The 20,885-nt window shown below is 36.1% G+C and overlaps 2 protein-coding genes across 2 annotated transcripts; one reads left to right on the top strand and one right to left on the bottom strand.

The window, feature by feature from the left end:
• The first annotated feature begins 5,569 nt into the window (after positions 1-5,569).
• On the top strand, positions 5,570-8,322 carry LOC142639076 (UPF0481 protein At3g47200-like). The gene is made up of 2 exons (XM_075813171.1): positions 5,570-6,022; positions 6,586-8,322. Exons 1-2 carry the CDS (start codon positions 5,928-5,930, stop codon positions 8,000-8,002), a joined length of 1,512 nt encoding a protein of 503 aa, XP_075669286.1. The 5' UTR covers positions 5,570-5,927; the 3' UTR covers positions 8,003-8,322.
• A 10,274-nt stretch (positions 8,323-18,596) lies between these two features.
• On the bottom strand, positions 18,597-19,679 carry LOC142640277 (uncharacterized). The gene is made up of 2 exons (XM_075814344.1): positions 19,330-19,679; positions 18,597-19,233 (listed from the first exon to the last, which is right to left on the bottom strand). The coding sequence occupies exons 1-2, from the start codon at positions 19,677-19,679 to the stop codon at positions 18,597-18,599; spliced, it is 987 nt and encodes a 328-aa protein (XP_075670459.1).
• Positions 19,680-20,885: the final 1,206 nt, after the last annotated feature.

Below are 20,885 nucleotides of genomic sequence, written 5' to 3'. Positions count from 1 at the left end.
GAAAAATGATGCTCATGATGGTCAATGGTCCAAGTATCACAAAGCGGATCACCCCGAGGTTTGGTCACAAAATCACTTCGACATGTATAGTTGCAAAGCTAAATTCCGAGAGATAATGTTCAAGCGAAGGAATTGTCCACCCTCCAATGTCCATTGGGTAACAAATGCCGACGGTACTATTCACGGACACACGGATGTATCATGGATATCACCTGTCACTATTCACTTTCAATGGCGAATCTCTCAACCGAGGGAATCCTTCCGAAAATTGTACCGCCGGCCCAGACATTTGCAGACAGCAATGGCCTCATCAACACCATTGGGAAATGCCCAGTCCGTTTGATTTTGATGATCCCTATTACCATAATCCTGATCCAGATGCAGACATTGATGAAGAATGGTTTCAAGGAAGAGATGATTAGAAAAAATTATGTATAAAAGAATATATGAAAAAAAAAAAAAAAAAAAAGAAGAAAAAATTGTGGGACCCACTTTGGACCCACTTTTGTCTTGGCCTTTTTTTTTTCCACCTTGCCGTCACACTCCTTTCCAGCATGCATGAATTATAACTAGTCCTTTACTTTAGTTCCAGGATTTCCGTTGTCAGAAGAAGATTTTGCAGAAGCCAGCCCGTCCTGCGTCCTCCGCCAGTTTCCAACACCTGTAAAGCAAGAACTCAGACTTCACGCTTTGTTACTGTAAATTATTTCGTCTTCTTGTAAGATGTTTGCCTATAAAAAGGCCATTTGTATCATTAGTTTAGCGGAGAGAGTGAAGCAAGAACAGAAAGGAGAGAGTGAAGCAAGAACAGAAAAGAGAGAGTGAATTAGAATAAGAGTAAGAAAAATTAGAGAGTCAGCTAGCTTGTGTAATATTTTACAGTCTATGTCTTCTAGTCCTGTAAAATATTTGTTCAATCTAATAATATCTATCAGTTTGTTGTATCTTGTTCTGTGTTCTATCCCACATTCTGCAGTTATTTTCTATAGTATTTTAGCAATATATACTATTAATAAGCTTCCATGATCTTCTTACACCCTCCTATGTTCGTCTTGTAGTTGTCTCGTCTTTATCCACATTTCATCATTCTCATTTCTTCTCCCATAGCTTCCTAAGTTCATGAAATAATTTAGTTTTGTAGTTTTGGTGTTCTTTGTATTTTAGTCTCCTTCGTCCTTTAGTCTTTTACATTTGGTTTATATATATATATATATATATATATAGAAATCTTATGTGTGACAGAATGATATTTTGTTATATATTACTTCACCGGGCACGGACTCTAGCCAACTGTGCTGCCACTTGGAAGATTTTTTTTTTTTTAAATTTTTTTTTGGATGAAAAGACCGATAACTTTATATATTAAGATAAAGATAAATAGATAAATTCAATACATCCTGAACTAAAGCTGACTCAATGACAATTGGATCCTCCTCTACCAAAGTATAAAAATTACTGTTGCCTTTTGCATTTTGAGCTAAAATATATATGCCTGGGTTTGTTACCTAATTAGTAGACATAATCTCTTGCCGATTGTTTGCAGGTTCTACGCTCCATCCTTGTACTTTATTTTGTTTGTTCAATAGAGCCCAAAAAAAGTAGATATAGAATTATAACATAGAAACTCCATATATCACCTCAATTAAATAAAAAAAACTAGCTTGAAATCCTATGCATATATATGAATATATAAAATTATACATTAAGATATATAATATAATTCCTACATATATAATTTAAATGCTATTGAAAATAATTCTTATATTTTGTTAATTCTTTAATCTTGTTAGAATATTATTAGATAAAAAAATATAAATTTTCCATGTTTTTTAATTTTATTTTAATTTTTTATTACTTCTTAATTTTTGTTATTGTGAAGCGCCATTTTTTTTTACAATTCATTAATTCTAGACTCTTTAGTTTTTGTATTCAATAATTCAAGGCTATGAATTTTTATGATGTGGTTCCACATTTTGCTCCAAATTTAAGAAATAAAACTCTCTCTAAAAATAAATAATTTAAGACATAAGGCACAAAATTGAACTTCAATTTTAAAATCTAATTGGATTTTCTTTAAGTTCTAACTTTTACTGTATAGTAGTATATAACCCGTGTATATGCATAATACAATTAAGAAAAATCACTATTGCACATATATATAGGTTCAAATTATATGTAGTGTAAGAATTACACATTTTATAAGTCATAGATATATACGTGAGTTTTACTCTCTCTCTCTCTCTCTCTCTCTCTCTCTCTCTCTATATATATATATATATATATATATACTCTCCTTCTCTCTCTCTCTCTCTCTCTCTCTCTCTCTCTCTCTCTCTCTCTCTCTCTATATATATATATATATATATATATATCTTTTTTGATGTACACATGAGTTTATTCTTTCTTTTTCTTTTTCTTTTTCTTATTGGGTTTTTTATGGATTAATTATATTTTTGCATAACATTTACCCACCTATAACAAAAATTTTAAAAACTTAAATAAGACATATGGTGCAAATTTAGTCGACAATTAGAATCCAATTTAGAATCTAATTGGATTTTTCTCAATTTTAGCTTTAAATATAGGGAAAAATGAGCATTTTCCTCTAATTTTAAAACTATACAGTAAAATGCCCCTGTTTTTGAAACTTGATTTTAAGTGGCAAAATATGCATAGAACTTGACATCGTTAATGTTAAGTTTCACCTGTAACTCGATTTTATTAAAATTAAGTTTAAAAAATAAGGGCATTTTGATGAATAGTTTCAAAACAGGAGCATTTTGCTGCATAGTTTGTAAATTAAGGGCAAATGCTCATTTTTCCTTTAATTATATACTAGTAGATAACTCGTGCTCACGCACGGGAATGCTGAATTATAGTGATGCTATTGATATTATTTTTGGTCATTAAATATATAGGACATACTTTAACTAGGACATTTGGAGGCACTAAAATAGTTTTTTTTTGCAATTTTCATGACATTGGTTACGCCAAGTTTCTTATTACATTGCTATTGCGTATATAAATTTGAAAATTACTAATAGATACTACATATACAATATCAATTCACAAATTATTGTTTGTGAAATTCTACTAAATACAACTAAAAATAAAATAATAAATTGGTCGAATAGTGTCTCCTAAATTAAATAGGAATAGGTACATAGGATCATTTAGTTCAATTATGGTTTGTTACGTTCAATATCTTCGCAAACAAAATATCTGAGTAGGATAGTATAAAAAATATGCTCATTAGTTCAGAGAAAAAATAATAGCAAAAATCTAAACAATTTAATTTGTATGGAAAGCTAACAAAAGCAAAATCTAATTTTGATTCTAATTAAATTTTCTCTAAACTTTGATTAATATATATGTGGGGTCATAGATTTTGGGATTTGGCCGAGAGCATGTGGTTTTGGCTGAGAAGCATGGGTAGTCCGAGTCCGAGGAGTACTATCTCCTCAGATAGAGCCAAACGCAAATCTGGTATAGATCCTAATGATCAAGGATGACCTTCCAGGATGTTCTAATGATAGCAACGAGCATCATGAATGTACAAGAGGGATAAAGACTCAAAAATATCTAAGGGAAAACTGCTACCACCGCATTAATGAGGAAGTGACCTCTGAACAGTATTATGGCAGACTTACAGCCACCCCAGAAGACTTTTATAGGGGCTGATGAGACAACCATTAACTGTCCACATGTGGTCCACGTGTAGGGTAAGGATGAAGGGATAGATGTAATATAAATAAGGGTAGAGATCCCAGAGAAGGGGGGATGAAAAAAGGAGAAGAGAAAGCACTATAGCAATCTCAATAACTCTTGTAACCATTGTCATCCAATATATGCTAGAACAGAGCTCCTCGGATTGTGCCGAGAACCAACTTTCTCGCCAAACCGGATTCAATTCTTGTTGGCTCATCATCCAAAACCATATTAACTGTTATCCAAGTACTAAAGCCTAGCTCTTTGACCCACTCTCTACAAATTTATTGTACTGGGTTCACTGGGCCAAAATCCCTTACATTTTGGGCTTGGTCTGAAAATTGTGTCCCTACAATATATATACATACATATATATATATATATATATATATATATATATATATATATATATATTACCTAATTAGTAATGAATCATACATAATCATGGTATATTACACAAATGACTTATAAATTTGAATTGTTTTTAGTTATACAAAAAAAAGGCTCATAAATATGAAATCATTCAAACTCTCTCTTCTTCTAATTTTATATATAGAGTTAAATATATGATTAGGTTTTTTATGGTTTTTTTATATTAGATTCCTCGTTTTTTATACTAAATTAACTCATTTAGCACCAAAAAAAAAAAAAACTTAGATTAGATGAGACATGTGGTATAAAATTAAACTTTATTTGAAATCCAATTTTTATACTGAATTAACTCACTTGACACAAAAATTTTAAAACTTAGATTAGATGGGACATGTTGCGTAAAATTAGATTCTAATTGAATTCTAATCTGAAATCTAATTAGATTTTTACTCAGCTTTGTCTATATATATATATATATATATAGTAGCTTGTAACCAGTACATATACACGAGTACAATTAAAAATAATTATAATTACATGGTTCAAATTATACATTTTTTTTAAAAGAGGTTAAATTATACATAGTATTAGCTTACATTTTTTTTAAATAATACATTTCTAAAATTTGTAATGATTTCTCATTATATATAAATTTAGAATTTAACTAGATTTAGACTTTTCAATTTTTAATCCTAATAATTCACTTGCTGCAAAAATTAAAAAATTAGATGGACATGTGATGCAAAATTGGACTTCAGTTGAAATCCAATTTAGAATCTATTTAGATTTTACTCTTAGAATTTTATGTTTAATAATTCGCATGGCACAAAAATTAAAAATTAAATGGGACAAGTAGCGCAAAATTGAGAATCCAATTAAAATCTAATTGGATTTTCTCTTAGTTTCGGCTTTTAATATATATATATATATATATATATATATATATATATGTATGTATATATAAGTCTTTTTGTTTCAGTATTCACCACTCTGACGAGTTTTTTGGAGGAGATTGTTGAATATACATGTATGACTCACACATGAGGGGGAGATTGTTGGTTATACATATATAATTAAAGTCCTATATAACATAACTGGTTCCAAACTCATTTGCTAAAGCATTTAATTAGGTTAAATGACGACTCTATTTGCTTTATTGGCTACTCAATTAAAGTCTCCAAAATATCCCAACGACTTTACCACAAATGTTTAGCAAGAACTATTAATTTTAACCACCACCCATAAAAAAACATCTCAACTACTGAGACTAAAGATTAAAGACAGACTTATAGTCACATTAAATTTTATATTAAATGAGTACCCAACTACTTCAAAAATCCTAACAACTAATTCAGTCAAGCTATGGTACACATTTATTCACAATGGGGCCAATCACGTGGCACTTATGTGCAATTGAATGCATCTCTTATAAATACGACAGGCAATTCCTCTTAGTCTCATTGGACATACTCGGGTCCTGTTTCTATCTTTCTGTGTAATAAGAAAGTTGACAATGGCAATGGCCCTTACTATTAATGAACATATTAAGTGCAAGTCTTCGTTTCACATAGCACAAGAATAATGCTAGTCTTACAAAGTAATATTACTTTATTCATAAACCTTCCATAGATTTTGATTTTCATTGTTGATTTTGGAAATCCATTGTAAATTACAAGCTGGAAAAAGTAGAAGATGTTTGTAAATTTATGATAATGACATCATTGCAAGCATGACCTGTTTTTTTTTGCTTGTTCTGTTTGAGAGAGTGAGATCAGATCACACTATAACTAGGGGTGCAAGATATTTAGAATTATTATCAACTGTGCACAAGACTTTTTCTTTCGTGAATGAGATCAAATATTCGAATTCGTAACCTTCAAGTTGATTGTGCTGCCCCTCGGAGTTCAGCGTATAAGCATTTTCTTTCACATAAAATTTGCAGGTACTTTACTCCATCCTTTCACTTTATTTTTTGTTCTTCAAGATATAATTCGTCAAAACTTCATCAATATCAGTAATTTAATTGAGTTCATATTACGTAACTTGTACTTTGGGATTTTAATTAGAAAATATATATGCCTTGCAACATAGGTTTCTAAATGTTTTTATACTCAACTAATAATTTCCTTTAACAAGCATTAGAATACGCATGATGAATTTCTATTTCATTTTTTTTTTCAATGGAAAAATAAATGTGTATGTCAGTTAGTTAATTAACTTCAATTGGTTGAATATATTATTGCCCTTAAGAGAAGAAGGTTACTTTTTATTGTGTAGCCTTGAAATTCTATACTCATTTGATACACTAGTAAAAAGAAATGTAAAAAACACATGACATTAATCAAAATATAAAATATGAGGTGGAAGGTTAAATGAAAGAAAAAAATCTCATAGAATGAGTCATATGATTGAACCTCATTTTATCAAAGATTAGATTTCTGTTTATATATATAAACGATTGCATATTCTAGTGCTAATTATTGTTGTTAGCTTTTCCGTAAATAGGAAAAAAGGAAGCTGGCGATTGAAAAAGATGCCCAAGCCTGAGGAGTTGATCATTGACATTACACAAATTAAGGAGCCTGCTGAGTGGCACCCCGAGTGTTGCATCTACAAGGTCCCCAAGAGACTTCGTGATGTAAATAAAGAAGCCTACACTCCAAAGCTAATTTCAATAGGCCCTGTTCATCGCGACAAGGATGAACTAAAAGACATGCAAACGCAAAAACTGAGATATTTCAAGGAGTTCTTTTGTCGGACTTGCAAAGGCCAGAAAGAATTTGCAAGTATTGTTGAAAAAAATGAAGATATGATCCGCAATTGTTATGCAGCTGATATCTCACTACCTGAAGGGGAAGATTTCAAGAAAATGTTTCTACTGGATTCTATCTTTATCATTGAGCTCTTCTTGAGGGCTTTTCCAACTAGAAAAGTTGAAAGTGGGTTTCGAATCATTCAAAAGGATTATATATTAAGTAAACCATTGCTAAAGGATGGCATAAGGCAAGACTTGATATTAGTTGAGAATCAGGTTCCATTTTTTCTTCTCAACGACTTATATGATCACAGCTTGTGTACCGGCATTCATAAATCATTTCTTACGCTTGCCTGTAACTACTTTTTTCTCAGTGACAAGGAATTATCTAATGAGAATGACGTGGAATTTTCCATTGAGAATAAAGTAATAAAACATTTCACTGATTTGCACAGATATTTCTACCATCCACCAGACCATGGAACTGGACATCCTATTGATCATCTATATAGTGCAACAAAGTTGGACATGGCAGGATTGATATTCCAGAAGTGGGAACCTCAGAATCTTGAGGAAAAATCATTAGAAGAAAAAAGACGTTTACTAGACATTAAAATCCGTAAGTGGGAGCGCATGGAAACTTGTCCATGCATCAATTTCTCATGGCTCATGCATTGTTTACCATGCTTGGAAAACTTTTCGTGCTTGGAGCGTATGCAAACTCGCTTGGTAGTCCCACAGTTTGTGGTGGATGACGGAACTGAAGACCTTTTCCGAAACCTCATGGCCTTGGAGCAGTGTCATTATCCATCTGAAGCTTACATATGCAATTATATCTTGTTATTGGATTTTCTTATCAATAGTAAAGAAGACGTGGAGTTACTTGTTGACGAAAGGATTTTTGTTAACTCATTAGGCAGCAATGAAGCAGTTGCCGATATGGTTAACAAACTTGGCCATGAAATTGTGGAAACAAATTCCTATTACCATGCTGTCGCAAAAGATCTTAATGGTCACTATAAAAACTGTTGGAACCATAATATGGCATCCTTGAAGACAGTATATTTCCGTAATATTTGGAGAGGCACAGCAACTGTTGTTGGGGTCATAGTCCTGCTTATAACTTTCTTAAATTTCCTTAGGCCTTTTGTCTTGAAGAATATTTAAGTTTTTTCATTGTGATATTATCATGTTCAGGAACGGACCCACAGTGGGGCAGAGGGTGCCATCTCCCCCGCCCAAATATATATATATATATATATATATATGAAATTGTGTTTGTGCTTGAGAACCATGATTGTTTGAGTGCACTAGATTTGGTAGCACTATTAATGCTGAATTTTGAGTATGTATTATTCTTTTCGTAGAAGCAAATAGATGAAATATACATGGGAGGCACTATTTGATCCAAATAGATGTTAGACAATGATTGTAAAAGTCTTTGGTATTGAGTTATTAAATTTTGTGTTTGTCACTTTGTGTGGTGTGAACCATGTAGCCAAATATATTATATATATGAAATTGTGTTTGTTTCTTGAGATTTAATTTAATTCTTTTTGTGGTTGTGATCTAAGTCTTTGATTTTGTACATTGAAAATGAAATTGCTGCAAAATTTGTATAGAATCAATTATATAGACGACTTTAGAAATTTAAAAGAGCGTCGAGTTCCATTTTGATAATGTGTTGAAATGTTTAAGAAATACTTATTTTGTATGTAGTATTTTGTTGAATATAAAATAGATGTTAGTTTTTATTTTCATAATTTTTTTTTGGTTTTAAGCTTTGGCCTCTCTCAGGTTTGAATCCTGGTTTCGTCCTTGATCATGTTCAAGGCATTGCTAGTAGTTGTTTTCAAAATTGTCAATTTGTTTAGTTTGTGATACTATTTCCTTTCTAAAAAGTTCTAATTTTTACTTCACATTCTGGATGTTTCAAACATCGTTCCAACAACAATCTAGTCCTTTATGCTAAAGTAAAGTTGTATCCTCTATGTTCCCAGATACAAGAGTTATGCCCCCGTTTCACTTTAACACCAGATTGTTTTATATCATTAACTGCATTCTTTCTAGTGTTGGTGAGGGTGTAGAGATTTGCTTACAGTTTAAATTTTGACCAATTTGACATTTTCCTTGCAATCATTACCACAATCCCTAGCCAACAAAGAATTTTTGGGAGTTGTGTGTGTTGCGAGTGCTGCTTCTTTTCTAAAGCAAAGAAGAGCCACATTGATTTTGATGATGGATCCGTGATTTGAGCAGTTGATGAGATAACCTATACGAAAGAAGAGAACTCAAGGTAGGATTACAAAAAAAAGGTTCTATAGCCGCGTTTTTAAAACGTGGCTATAGCTCAATAAAACGTGGCTATAGGACAGTTTGGTCTATAGCCACGTTTTTAACCGTGGCCTAAAACACGTAACTATAGACTTAAGGGGTTTATGGCCACATTTTTTCAAACGCGGCTTTAGGCCAGGACCAATGGCCACGTTTTTATAACCGTGGCTATAGGATATACTCTAGCCGCGTTTTAAAAACATGGCTTCAGCCTATCACTATGGCCGCATTTTAAAAACGCGGCTTTAGCCCACAACTATAGCCACGTTTTAAACGCAGCTATAACCCCTGTATACTTTTTTGAATTTGTCTATAGCCCCAAAATGATCCAAGGGAAACAATGAATATGTACAAATGAAATGACACTATCTAACTTTCCTTTTAAGCCTTGAGCATATTTTACTAATGAAACAAAAAAAAAAAACCCTCAATTCCAAACAAAAAAATCAGCATCACAATTCACAAAACAAATCATAGAAGTAGGAGAGTTATACCAATTCCTTAAACAATGACTCTGGTGTCCCAATTTTGTGACCAACAGGTAGGATCTCCCAAGGTGAGCTTACCCTATCAAAATCTCCTTTTTCAAGCAAAATTGGAGTATTAGGAGGCAAATTTTAAGCTGCTTAAGTACCTTCAACACAACCAGCAATACAAATATTGTTAGCATGTGCAACCATATTAGCTAACTCACCTTAAATCACAGCTCTATCATACATATCCTTAAATCACCTTCATAAACTTTAGAAAAACTCATTTCTTTCCTAAAAACCATCATATAGCCTATCAAGTTACCTCTTTAAAGATGCATATGGTATTCATTCAAAAAAATATCTATCTCATCAGTTTTACACATCAAAATACAAAGGGAAAAGCAAAATATGATTCCATTAATCAATTTTACAAAGAAAACGACAAAGGGAGATATATATATATATATATATATATATAAATATATAAATAAATAAATATATATATATATATATATATCAAAATAGTAGGGAATTCCCACTGCAGTAAAGATGTAGTAGTTGTAGCAATTATATACCCAATGATGAAAAAAAAATTTCCATCAATAAAATTAATGTCGTGGGTTAAAACTAAAAGGTAAGAAGCATGCATTCTTTTGTGATGGCTTTAAGATGGAGTTAGGAGCATTAATGCAGCACCTATAGTCATAAGTAGTCCCCAATAAAAATCCATGATCCCATCATTCCTGAGGCAGCATGGCACAAAGGACGTAATATAACATTATATATACAAATTGAATAAATTAAACATGAAGGTCATATGGTACCTGTAAACAACTCCAATGTTTGGTGTTAATAATTGAATTGAAAGGACTAAAAAGGCCTAAGGGAGTCTGAGCGCTTTTTTAATTGAACCATATACTTGTGCTTGGATATTGGACCTACATCAAGAAGAGGTATTTCAACATGGTTCTGGCAATGAAGCAAAAGAAATCGCTAGATACTAGCATACCCCTTTATCACTAATAGGTGGCTGCCACTGCCCATGAAGTCCATTTGGACCCAAGATAGAGTGCCTAGAGAGAGTTTCCTTCTTTGGACACGGGATACTAAAAGATCTACAAGAATAGCAAAGAAGCTAGAAATTAAGAACACCAACAGATGAACATAATACTCATAATATAACTTCTCCATTGTCACATGCACTAGTAAATTATACACTAGAACATAAAAGAACATAAATTGCTTCAAGATTTTTTTTTTTTAAGTAATGAATTTTCATTAAAATTAAATATATTTTATGTTCATAATGATGAACACAAATTTCAGAACTGTGTAATGTCAGTGCCTCAAATTCATGATACGCATATAAATAAAATTTTATGAAAAATAAAACTCTAGCCAACTATCTAAAAAACATAGTAGAAATCCTACTATGTTAAAAGTCAGGACAACCAAGAGTTTACCAATACTATATAATATACCTTTTTTTCTATAAAAAAAAAAAAGAAAAAGAAAAAGAGACTGGTTATTATTTTAAAATGTTGAGTTCATGGAAATTAAAAGCTTCAATGTTTATTCCTCAAACTTCCTCATCAGCCAAGCAAAAAGAACTTTCTTCTATAATCAAATCACATCTATGCCTTATAATCAAACATAAAACTACAAACAAATATGTCAAAAAAATCAAAGAATCTGTTATATAAATGAGCAACAAAAACTTACCTAGCACGAATGATCTTGACATTGATTTTCATTGTAGGTTGAGACCAATTGTAGGCAATCAAACCCGTAAGTCCACTAAGCCATAGACAACCTTTTTTTTCCAATATAAACATATAAGAAAAGCAGTCAAAAACCCATAAAAATTTCAGCAAACTAAAGCCAAAGAACCCCTTTTTTTCCAATGTCAAACACATCCAATATATATATATACAATACGTATTTGGTAGGCAGTGCGTGTGGTGCTGGTGGGCAGTGCCATAAGGATCAAGTGAACTAATATATCATATTGATGAAAACAAACACATCTGCATAAAGCAATTTTTTTAATTCTCTTTATAGGTAAATACAAATCATGCACCCTCCAAACCTTGTTTAATGGAGGAGGCAGAGGAATTTGGTCCAAAAAAATATTGGTATTAATTGTTGGATGCTTATCCAATCCAAATTCAAAAGTTGTCCTTAGTCCACACAGTCAAGGTTAAGAAAGCATGTGTTCTTCAGTCAGAATGGAATTAAATGGATTCCAATCCCATATCCACCCCCCAACATTTTTTCCACAAACATAATCTCAACCCCCCCCCCCCAAAAAAAAGGAAAACTATGTCCACAATATCCTATCACTGGAAAAAGGAAAAGTTAACAAGAACATAGTCCATCCTAAAAGCTACTTTGCTTTACATATATCCTACATTTAAATAAAAAAAAAATTGATATCACCATCAAACAACAAGAGCAGTATATGGAAGAAAAAAAAAAGGAAACAACAAGAAGAAGCAAGGGATCACCTTGTATGCTTTCACCCAAGGTGCAATATGATCTAGCTCCAAGTTTGCTTTCAAATATTTTTGTTCATTATTGTTCTGGATGATGATTAGAGGCACTTGATCTTCGCTAAGTCCAAAATACTGATCATACAAACCAAAACATTTACCATATCAAAGGAACATACTGAGTAAAGAACCAAAACCAGTTATAGGATGAAAGCATACTAACCTGGAAGGCACCTTGACTAGCATCCAAATCTCCAATCAGAAAGCTTATTCCTTCTCCTTTAAATTGCTTAGCAACTTCGCAATACTTTGATTGAAAGGGATCAATAACTTTATTGCGCTGAAGTTCAAGAACAACATGGCCTACCAATTTCCAAAACTTCTATTTAGAAGATGATCAATAGTATCTATGGGAGAAAATAGAAATCATACTCTTTTTTTTATAAGTGCAAATTATACATAAATTATTGAAAGAGAAAAAATGCAGAAAACGGACATGCAAGATAAATGCATGTCCCAATGAAATGATAACCCAGCAAGCATTAAAACAATTCCAAATTAGAGAAAATCCAAACCCAAACCCCAGTGAGTCTCTTTTTTGTGCTTTCTTACTGATGTTACTCATCCCATCAAATAAGACCTATCCCCACTACATATTTCCATGCAAGGTGAGAGCTCATAACCTCTACCCATTTAATGATATTTGTTACTTAAAAATTAAATAAATTAAATAAAAGAGAGAGAAAGAGATAAATTAAATAAAAAAGATAATAGCATCTGTTCTAAAATTTATTAAATCTATGATACCTGGGAATCAACAAAAAGTTCATCAAATGGCTTGAACAGCCTAACTATGGGCCCAGTCACTGATGAGACTCAAATTGTACAAGCTCGCTAACTACGATTGCAGTTTGCAGCCGCATAAACTAAGACTCTTGCATCATCTTTAAGAACTTTTAAAATGATTGTTACATCAACTAAGACTCCCAACTAAGCTTTCTCACTGAGAGACTTGAAAAAGTCGATCCCTCCACTCCACGCAAAGAAAAAAAGACACAAATTAACACAAAGTTTAATTTGTTCTCATTGCTTTTCTTCTTAGGAGTAGTACTGAGCGCTTTTGTTTTCCAATGAATAGAGTCCAAGTATATAAAGTACAATACAACATTGACCATTGTTCCTAGGAAGCTCAATGTTCATTTGGTCGCTCTTAATTTTTACAGAGCTAATTAGCAAAAATTAAAATAAAATATGAACATAATAGATAATTTATATCCATCAAACACCCAACTTCGTCCACATAGCAGAGCTTAAACATATTGCTAATAAAATGCAAAAACCAATGTCATATAAATCCAAGCAAAACCCAAAAAAAAATCAGCCAAATAAAACACAAATTAACCATCAATTCCCCATCAAAAATCACTAATCACAAAAGAAACTTCAAAAAATTTAGGATCTTTTCAATAACCCCAAAGCAGAATCAACAACATAAACAAACACACACAAAGACCCAAATGCAAATTGAGAAAAAGGAAAAAGCTGAGAGAAAGTACCCGTAGAAGAGTGGAGAAAGATCGGCGATGGGGCTTGGGTAACAAATCGGCGATGGGGTGTGGCCTGCGTGAGTCGGCGATGGCTGATTGAACGGATGGGTGAGGATGATGGATGAACGGAGTTGGGCTTCAAAGATGGGTGACGAGGATGACGAATCGGATCGAAGTTTGTGTGTGAGCTTCGGTGCGATGGAGCATGAGCTTTGGTGCAACGGTGAGGACGATGATGAATCGGTGAGGATGATGGATGAATCGGAGGTGAGAGCTTGATGAGAGACAGGTGAGAGTCTGAGAGAATTCTCTTTGAGAAAGAGAGATGGAGGCTGATGTGCTATTGGAGAGGGTAGGGTTGAAAATTTTTAATTTTGTATTTATACAAAGCCTAAAGCCGCGTTTTTAACCTGTGGCTATAGGCAAAATCTGAAGCCGCGTTTAAGAAACGCAACCTAATCACAAACTAAAGCTGCGTTTTAAACATGCGGCTTCAGAGTAAATTTAAAGCCGCGTCTATAAAATGCGGCTTTAGGCAAGCTAGAGCCGTGTTTTTTTTAAACGTAGCCATAGTTAAGATTAAAAATTTTTTTTTGAAATACGTAGGCCCTATAGCTGTGTGTTTTAAGCGTGGCCATTGCTCCACCCCCAAAAATGCGGCTATAGCTCCAAAAAAACGCAGCTTTAGACACATTCTATGGCCGCATGTTTAAAACGCGACTTTTGTTATTTTCTTTAAGCCGCGTTTTTAAAAAACGCTGCTTTAGTTTGTCTGTGGCCGCGTTTTTACAAACGCGGCCTAAAAAAACGCGGCCTAAGACTCGCGTTTTTTGTAGTGTAGGATTAAACACGAATGAGGTATGGCCTAATGACTATGATACCTTTAGTTAGTAGAGGTTATAATAGAAGAAATCAATTAAAAGGAAGGGAATCTCTCTCATACCAATTCCTAATATGTATCCCAATATATTAGCTTTCTATTGGGATATTTTCCTTGATTTTAGCAACATCGCCATCATGATTATATTGGGACTATTATGGGGCATCATTACCTGGTTACCTCTATCATTGCCAAGATTTACAGCATGAAATTGATGAATCCACATTGTTGGTTACGATCCCTAAACATTGCGCTAGGCTTTTCGGTTCGAGGCTTTGAGCTCGTCATCGGTGTTGAGTGTATGTTTTCCACTGACTCAAGCTCTTTTGCTTAAACTCTTGCTCATCAATATATCAATATCATATATTTATATATAATAGCAGAAGTCTTTTCTTGCAATTAAGGAGGTGCTGCCATGTAGGAAAAAATACCCCTTAAAATGTTGCTGCGTATATAGCTTTTAAGTTAAACTAGCTGCATGTTGCACCGTTTGGCCATTTAAAACTCTGCCACGCTTGCAATTAAAAAAGGACAAATTATATTGTTTTGTTAGGTTAACACACCATTTGATAGCATCTTAGTATAAAAGGAAAAATAACCGGTTAAAATACAGTTTACAGGCTTGCAATACTCCAACAAAAAAAATGCAGGATACAGAGAGGAAACTATGTTCATAAGCCGTCAATCTTTTGCATGCGTACGCAGACCCGATCTTGCACACACATAGCGATTTTCAAAAACTATACAAGACAAGTTTTCTGCATTTATGTTGAGGTTTGGAACAAATCCCACATCGTCTGGGGGTTGTTCCAAATCCCTTTTTTCACACTATAAGTAGCCTTACATGGTATATTTTCAAAATGGACAGAAATCTCACAGAAAAGCACTAAGATTCACTAGTAATAGTGAACAAATGGGGAGGCTATTGGTGTCAATTTCTCTGCTGGGATGCGTTGGACGTTCCCAAAACTTTGGCATTTGTTGTATCTCTTGACGAACTCCCTTGCATCCTTCTGCAAAGTAAGCCAAAAGTAACCTATTCTGATGACTTTGCTAACCAGGGATCTCGGGCCTGCATGTTCTTCGCAAATTCCTTCATGGATCTCCTCTGTAATATATTTGGGTTCCTCCTCCTTGATGCACTTCAGGTAAGGTATGGAGAAGTCTCTTTTGTACAGGGTGTCATTCAGGATCGTGAACCTAGCTACCCTTTTTCTGACCTTCCTGGCCTCTTCGACGTCCTGTGGAAGCCGTCTATCCTGAAGGAAGGACAGGATTGGGGTCATCCAGCTGCTTTCGCTCTGGATTGTGAAGGTGAGGACCTCTTGAATGCTGGGACGCTTCTGAACTTCAACCTTCAAGTCTCTATTCGTTAGTCTTGCTTCTGACGACGCCTGCTTCGCTAGCTCATTTGCCCCCATATTATGGCTTCTGGGGATCTGTGTGAACTCCACCCGATCGAACTCTTGTGTCAAAAGTTTCGTTAGCCATAGGTATTTTCGCAACCTTTCCTCCTTTGCTTCAAACTCCCCCTTTATCTAACCTACAACGAGCTTTGAATCGCTCTGGAGGAGCAAATTTTTGACTCCTAGTGCCTTCCTGACCCTTAGTCCCGTTAGTACTCCTTTGTACTCAGTTTCATTGTTGGTGGCCGGGAATGTTAGCTAAACTCTGTATTTGAGCGTCTCTTCTTTTGGGGTGATGATAGGGACCCCTACTTCGCCCCTCTTTCGAGTTGATGAACTGTTAGTCTGGATCGTCCATCTTTCCGCTTTGTCTGTTGCTCCCTCCTTGTCTGGGATTGTAAATTCAGTGATGAAGTCTGTCAATGCCTGCGCCTTAATAGTTGTCCTAGGGTGGTACTCAATGTCGAATTGGCTAAGTTTGATAGCCCACTGGATCATCTTTCTTGCAGCCTCAGGCTTGTTCATTGACATCTTTATGGGTTGGTCTGTCATCACCAAGATAGGGTTCACCTAGAAGTAGGGGCGCAACTTGCGTGAAGCTACAATCAAAGTTAATGCAATCTTTTCGATCCGTGGGTATTTGGCTTTTGTCCCTTGGAAGGCCTGACTGACGTAGTACACTAGGAGCTATCTTCTGTCCTCTTCTCAAATCAAAGTTGCGCTCACAGTTATAGCTGACACTGCTAAGTATAAATATAGGTTTTCTCCCTCCTTGGATGGGCCCAGGAGGGGTGGATTGCTTAGGTAGCGCTTGAGTTCCGGGAAAGCTTTCTCACACTCGTCCGTCTAGGTGAAGGCCTGCTTCAGAGTCTTGAAGAAAGGTAGGCATTTGTTTGCCGCTTTAGAGATGAACCTATTGAGCGCCGCGATCCTCCCTGTGAGTTTCTGGACTTCCTTCACGGTCTTGGGTGACTTCATGTCTAGTATGGCTAGTACCTTCTTTAGGTTTGCTTCTATCCCTCTTTAAGACACCATGAACCCTAAGAATTTCCCTGACGCCACTCTAAAGGCGCACTTGCTGGGGTTCAACTTCATTTGATATTGCTTGAGAGTTGTGAACGTCTCTTGGAGGTCGTCCAGGTGGTCAGACTCTTCTTTGCTCTTGACAAGCATGTCATCCACATACACTTCCATGTTCCTCTCTATTTGTTTACTAAACATTTTGTTTATTAACCTCTGGTAGGTTGCTCTTGCATTTTTCAGCCCAAAGGGCATCACCTTGTAGTAGGAAAGCCCTTGGCTTATGATGAAAGCTGTTTTCTCCTGGTCTTCCTCTGCCATTCTTATCTGATTACGTGTTATTCGCGAAGAAAAGGCAGCGAGCGATTCTTCACTTAGTAGAGCAACACGGCGCCGGTTACTTTCTCAGGGCTCCGCAAGAGAAGAAAGAAGGTCCGGGTCAAATTTCTAATGAAGCGAAGGTCCCCCTTACTCCCTATTCTCTCTTAAAGCTTTATAAAGCTCAGCGAAAAAGGGTTGGTTAAGAACTATTGACTGTAAACCATGTACCTCGAGAATGCATTCATGAAAGTCAGAAGCTTATGTCCTACTGTGGAATCCACCAGCTGATCTATTCTTGGCAGGGAAAAGCTGTCTTCTGGGCAAGCCTTGTTTAGGTTCGTGAAGTCTACGCACATCCTCCATTTCCCACTCACTTTCTTTACCAAGACGACGTTGGAAAGCTAGGTAATAGACCTCCCGGATGAAGTCTACCACTAGTAGTTTGTTGACCTCATCCGTGACTGCCTGGTATTGTTCTAGCGCAAAGACTTGTCGTCTTTGCTGGACGGGCTTTTTCTCGGGATCCACATTCAGCTTGTGTTGGATGATTTCTGTAAATATGCCTGGCATGTCTTCATGACTCCATGCGAAGATGTCCAGGTTCTCCTTGAGGAACTGAACTAATTTCTTCTTCATTTTTGCACCCATGGTCGTCCCTACTTTTGTAGTCTTTGTTGGTTCTTCGTCTACCAGCTCCACAGTTTCCAATGCTTCCATGTTTTCATCTTCTTTCTCCTCTATCATCCATGTATGGTTCTCCTTCGCAGCTAACACTGCTTAGTAGCATTCCCTAGCCAGCACTTGGTCTCCTTTTACTTCACCTACACCATTTTTTGTTGGGAATTTCACCTTCAAGCAATAAGTGGACGTGGCTACCTTCCAACGATTGAGTGTGGCCTCCCAATGATCACATTGTATGAAGATGGACAATCTACCACCAGGAAGTCCAATTAACTAGTCAGTTGTCGCGGATAAGTTTCTACTGTGACCGTCAACGTCATTATGCCTTTGGGATACACTTTATCTCCATTGAAGCTGATGAGAGGGGATTCAAAAGGACACAACCTACCCGGATCCAATTTTAGCTGTTGAAAAGCAGAGAGGTAGATGATGTCTGCGAAGTTACCATTTTCCACAAGGATTCTCCTTGTATTGAACCCCTCTATCATAAGCATTATAAACAGGGGGTCGTCATGTGGCTGCTTTACTCCTTTGGCGTCTTCTTCCAAGAAAAATATGTCCATGTCTGTTCGTCTTTGCTTCAAGGGTGATATCCTCTGGACGCTGTTCACTTGCCTCTGGTATGATTTCTTGAGGGATTTAATGATCCCCCTGTAGATGGTCCTCCTGTGATCGATTTGATCTCCCTGATCGCGCTTTGGGGACGATGGGGTGCGTGATCTTCATCACTTGGTGAAGCTTCATGCTTGTCCTTATTATTATCCCTGGATCTGCTGGGTTCTCCTTTCTTTACAAATCTCTGCAACTTTCCTTTTCGTATGAGTTCCTCTATCTGCTTCTTCAGGTCCCTGCAATCTTCGGTGTAGTGGCTGTGATTCTTGTGGAAAAGACAATATTTCTTCTTGTCACGCACATTAGGTGACGAGTGTAATGGCCTTGGCCATTTGAGGTAGTGCTCATCTTTAATCTGTGCCAAAATTTTATCAACAGGCATAACTAAAAGAGTGAGTTTTACCGTCCGAGGAGTTTTATCTTCTTTCCGTTTGTTCCTATTAGCATTCTGATGATCTAGTCGCTCCCTTTTTCGCCCTCTTTGACCATCTTCTTTTCTTTCCCTCTCATTGGACTTCTTTACATCTTTTATCGCTGCTAGGGCGTCTTCGGCGTTCATGTACTTCTGCGCTTTTAGGAGCATCTCTGCTATCGTCTTTGGGGGATTCTTTGCGAGTGAGACCACGAACTCCCTTAACTTCAATCCAGCTTTAAAGGTTGTTAACTGCACATTGTCATCAGCTTTGTCAACCTCTTAAGTTTCTCGAGTGAAATGGTTCATGTACTACCTTAAGGTCTCATTTTCTCCCTGCTTGATGGTAAGTAAGTGGTCTGCTGGCCTTCCCAGGCATTGTCCCCTGGCGAAGTGGTGTAAGAAGAAATTGCCCAACTGCTCAAAGCTATCAATAGACAATGTTGGTAACTTAGTGAACCACTCCCTCACAGCTTCTTTGACTGTGGTGGGGAAAGAACGGCGTAGTATTTCATCCGGAGGTTGCTGAAAGCTCAGAGTCGTCTTGAAAGTGTTAAGGTGATCCAGAGGGTCTTTCAGTCCGTCGAATGGTTCAAGCTGAGGTAGGCAAAATTTTGACAGCACTAGGCATTCCAAAACCATTGCTGTGAAGGGTAAATCCGTCATCCTGACCATCCTATCTAGGTTTCAGTCCGTTTTTCCCTTATTGGCGCTTCTTAGCTCATCCATCTCCTTTCTCATTTCTTGGAGAAGGTCCGAGCTTGGTCCTTCTAGAGTAGCCGCTTGTCGGCGGTCACTTCTTCTTTGGCTATCTCCCTCGTCGTCCCGGTTGGTCCCAGAACGGTTGACTTCTTGCTAAAGTCGTTGCCTCATTGCCTAGTTCTGTCTGGTAAGCTCTTCCACACTAGTTGTAGGTGCCTGGATTTGTAGAGCCAGTACCTGCAGAATGTTGGTTGGACTCCATCTGAACTTGGGAATTGAGTGGAACTACGCTCTCGAACCTAAGTGTGAAAATGTCATTCCCCATAGACGGCGCCAAACTGATGATGCGAAAGTCGTCAGTTAAGTAGGTTCATCCAGATAGAGTTGGAAGCTCGTCGCTGTGCTTACAAGTGTGTTGAAAAGCCTCCCTCAGATGGTCACCGTGTGGTGCTTGTCATAGAGTCTCCGATGATAAAGTCAGCATATAGGGGCTTTTTAGGGAGTAAGAAAGTTCAGAATGTCAGAATTATGTGTACCAGTATATTTTGGATGGATGTCTCTATACCTTTTTGGTCTTGGAGGGTGTATATGTATGACTCCTTCGCTCCTAGCCATTGTGGCCTTTATTATGGTTTTAGTTCCCCTTTGTAACGCCTCTGGGCTTAATAATGTAGGTTTTAATGGGCTTCCAACGATCTGATAATCTATCTTGTAATTGCCCGAGGCATTAAATCCTTTATTAAATGGCTTGCCTTCCTTCGTCCATGACGTGGCAAGGTGGACGAAGGTGTCTTATAGTATCGTTAAGGCAGGAGGGTTCATTGGTCCCATCACTATGAATTGAGTTTTTCTAGGATCAGGAAATTGAGTAAGAGTAAGAGCAAGAGCATGACACTGAAGGTCAAAAGCAGTGACACTGATGAGTCTTTTGATGATGAAGATTCTAAGATGAAATCCTATATCACAAGGCAGTTCAAAAAGTTTATGAAGAATGCCAATGGAAAAGGATTTGACAAGGACCGAAGGCGATCTAGTTCTTCATAGTTCAAGAGCCAAGATAAAGGGAAGAAGGATTCTAGGGATGACGGTCAGTACATTGTTCCCTCCGGACCTAAGTGTTTTGGTTGTCAAGGTTTTGGGCACATGAAACAAGAATGTCTAACCTATCTT

This window comes from Castanea sativa, chromosome 6 (assembly GCF_040712315.1).
Source record: "Castanea sativa cultivar Marrone di Chiusa Pesio chromosome 6, ASM4071231v1".
Lineage (NCBI taxonomy): Eukaryota > Viridiplantae > Streptophyta > Magnoliopsida > Fagales > Fagaceae > Castanea > Castanea sativa.
The sequence above is the reverse complement of the archived record's forward strand: the minus strand, read 5'-3'. Positions and strand labels throughout refer to the sequence as shown.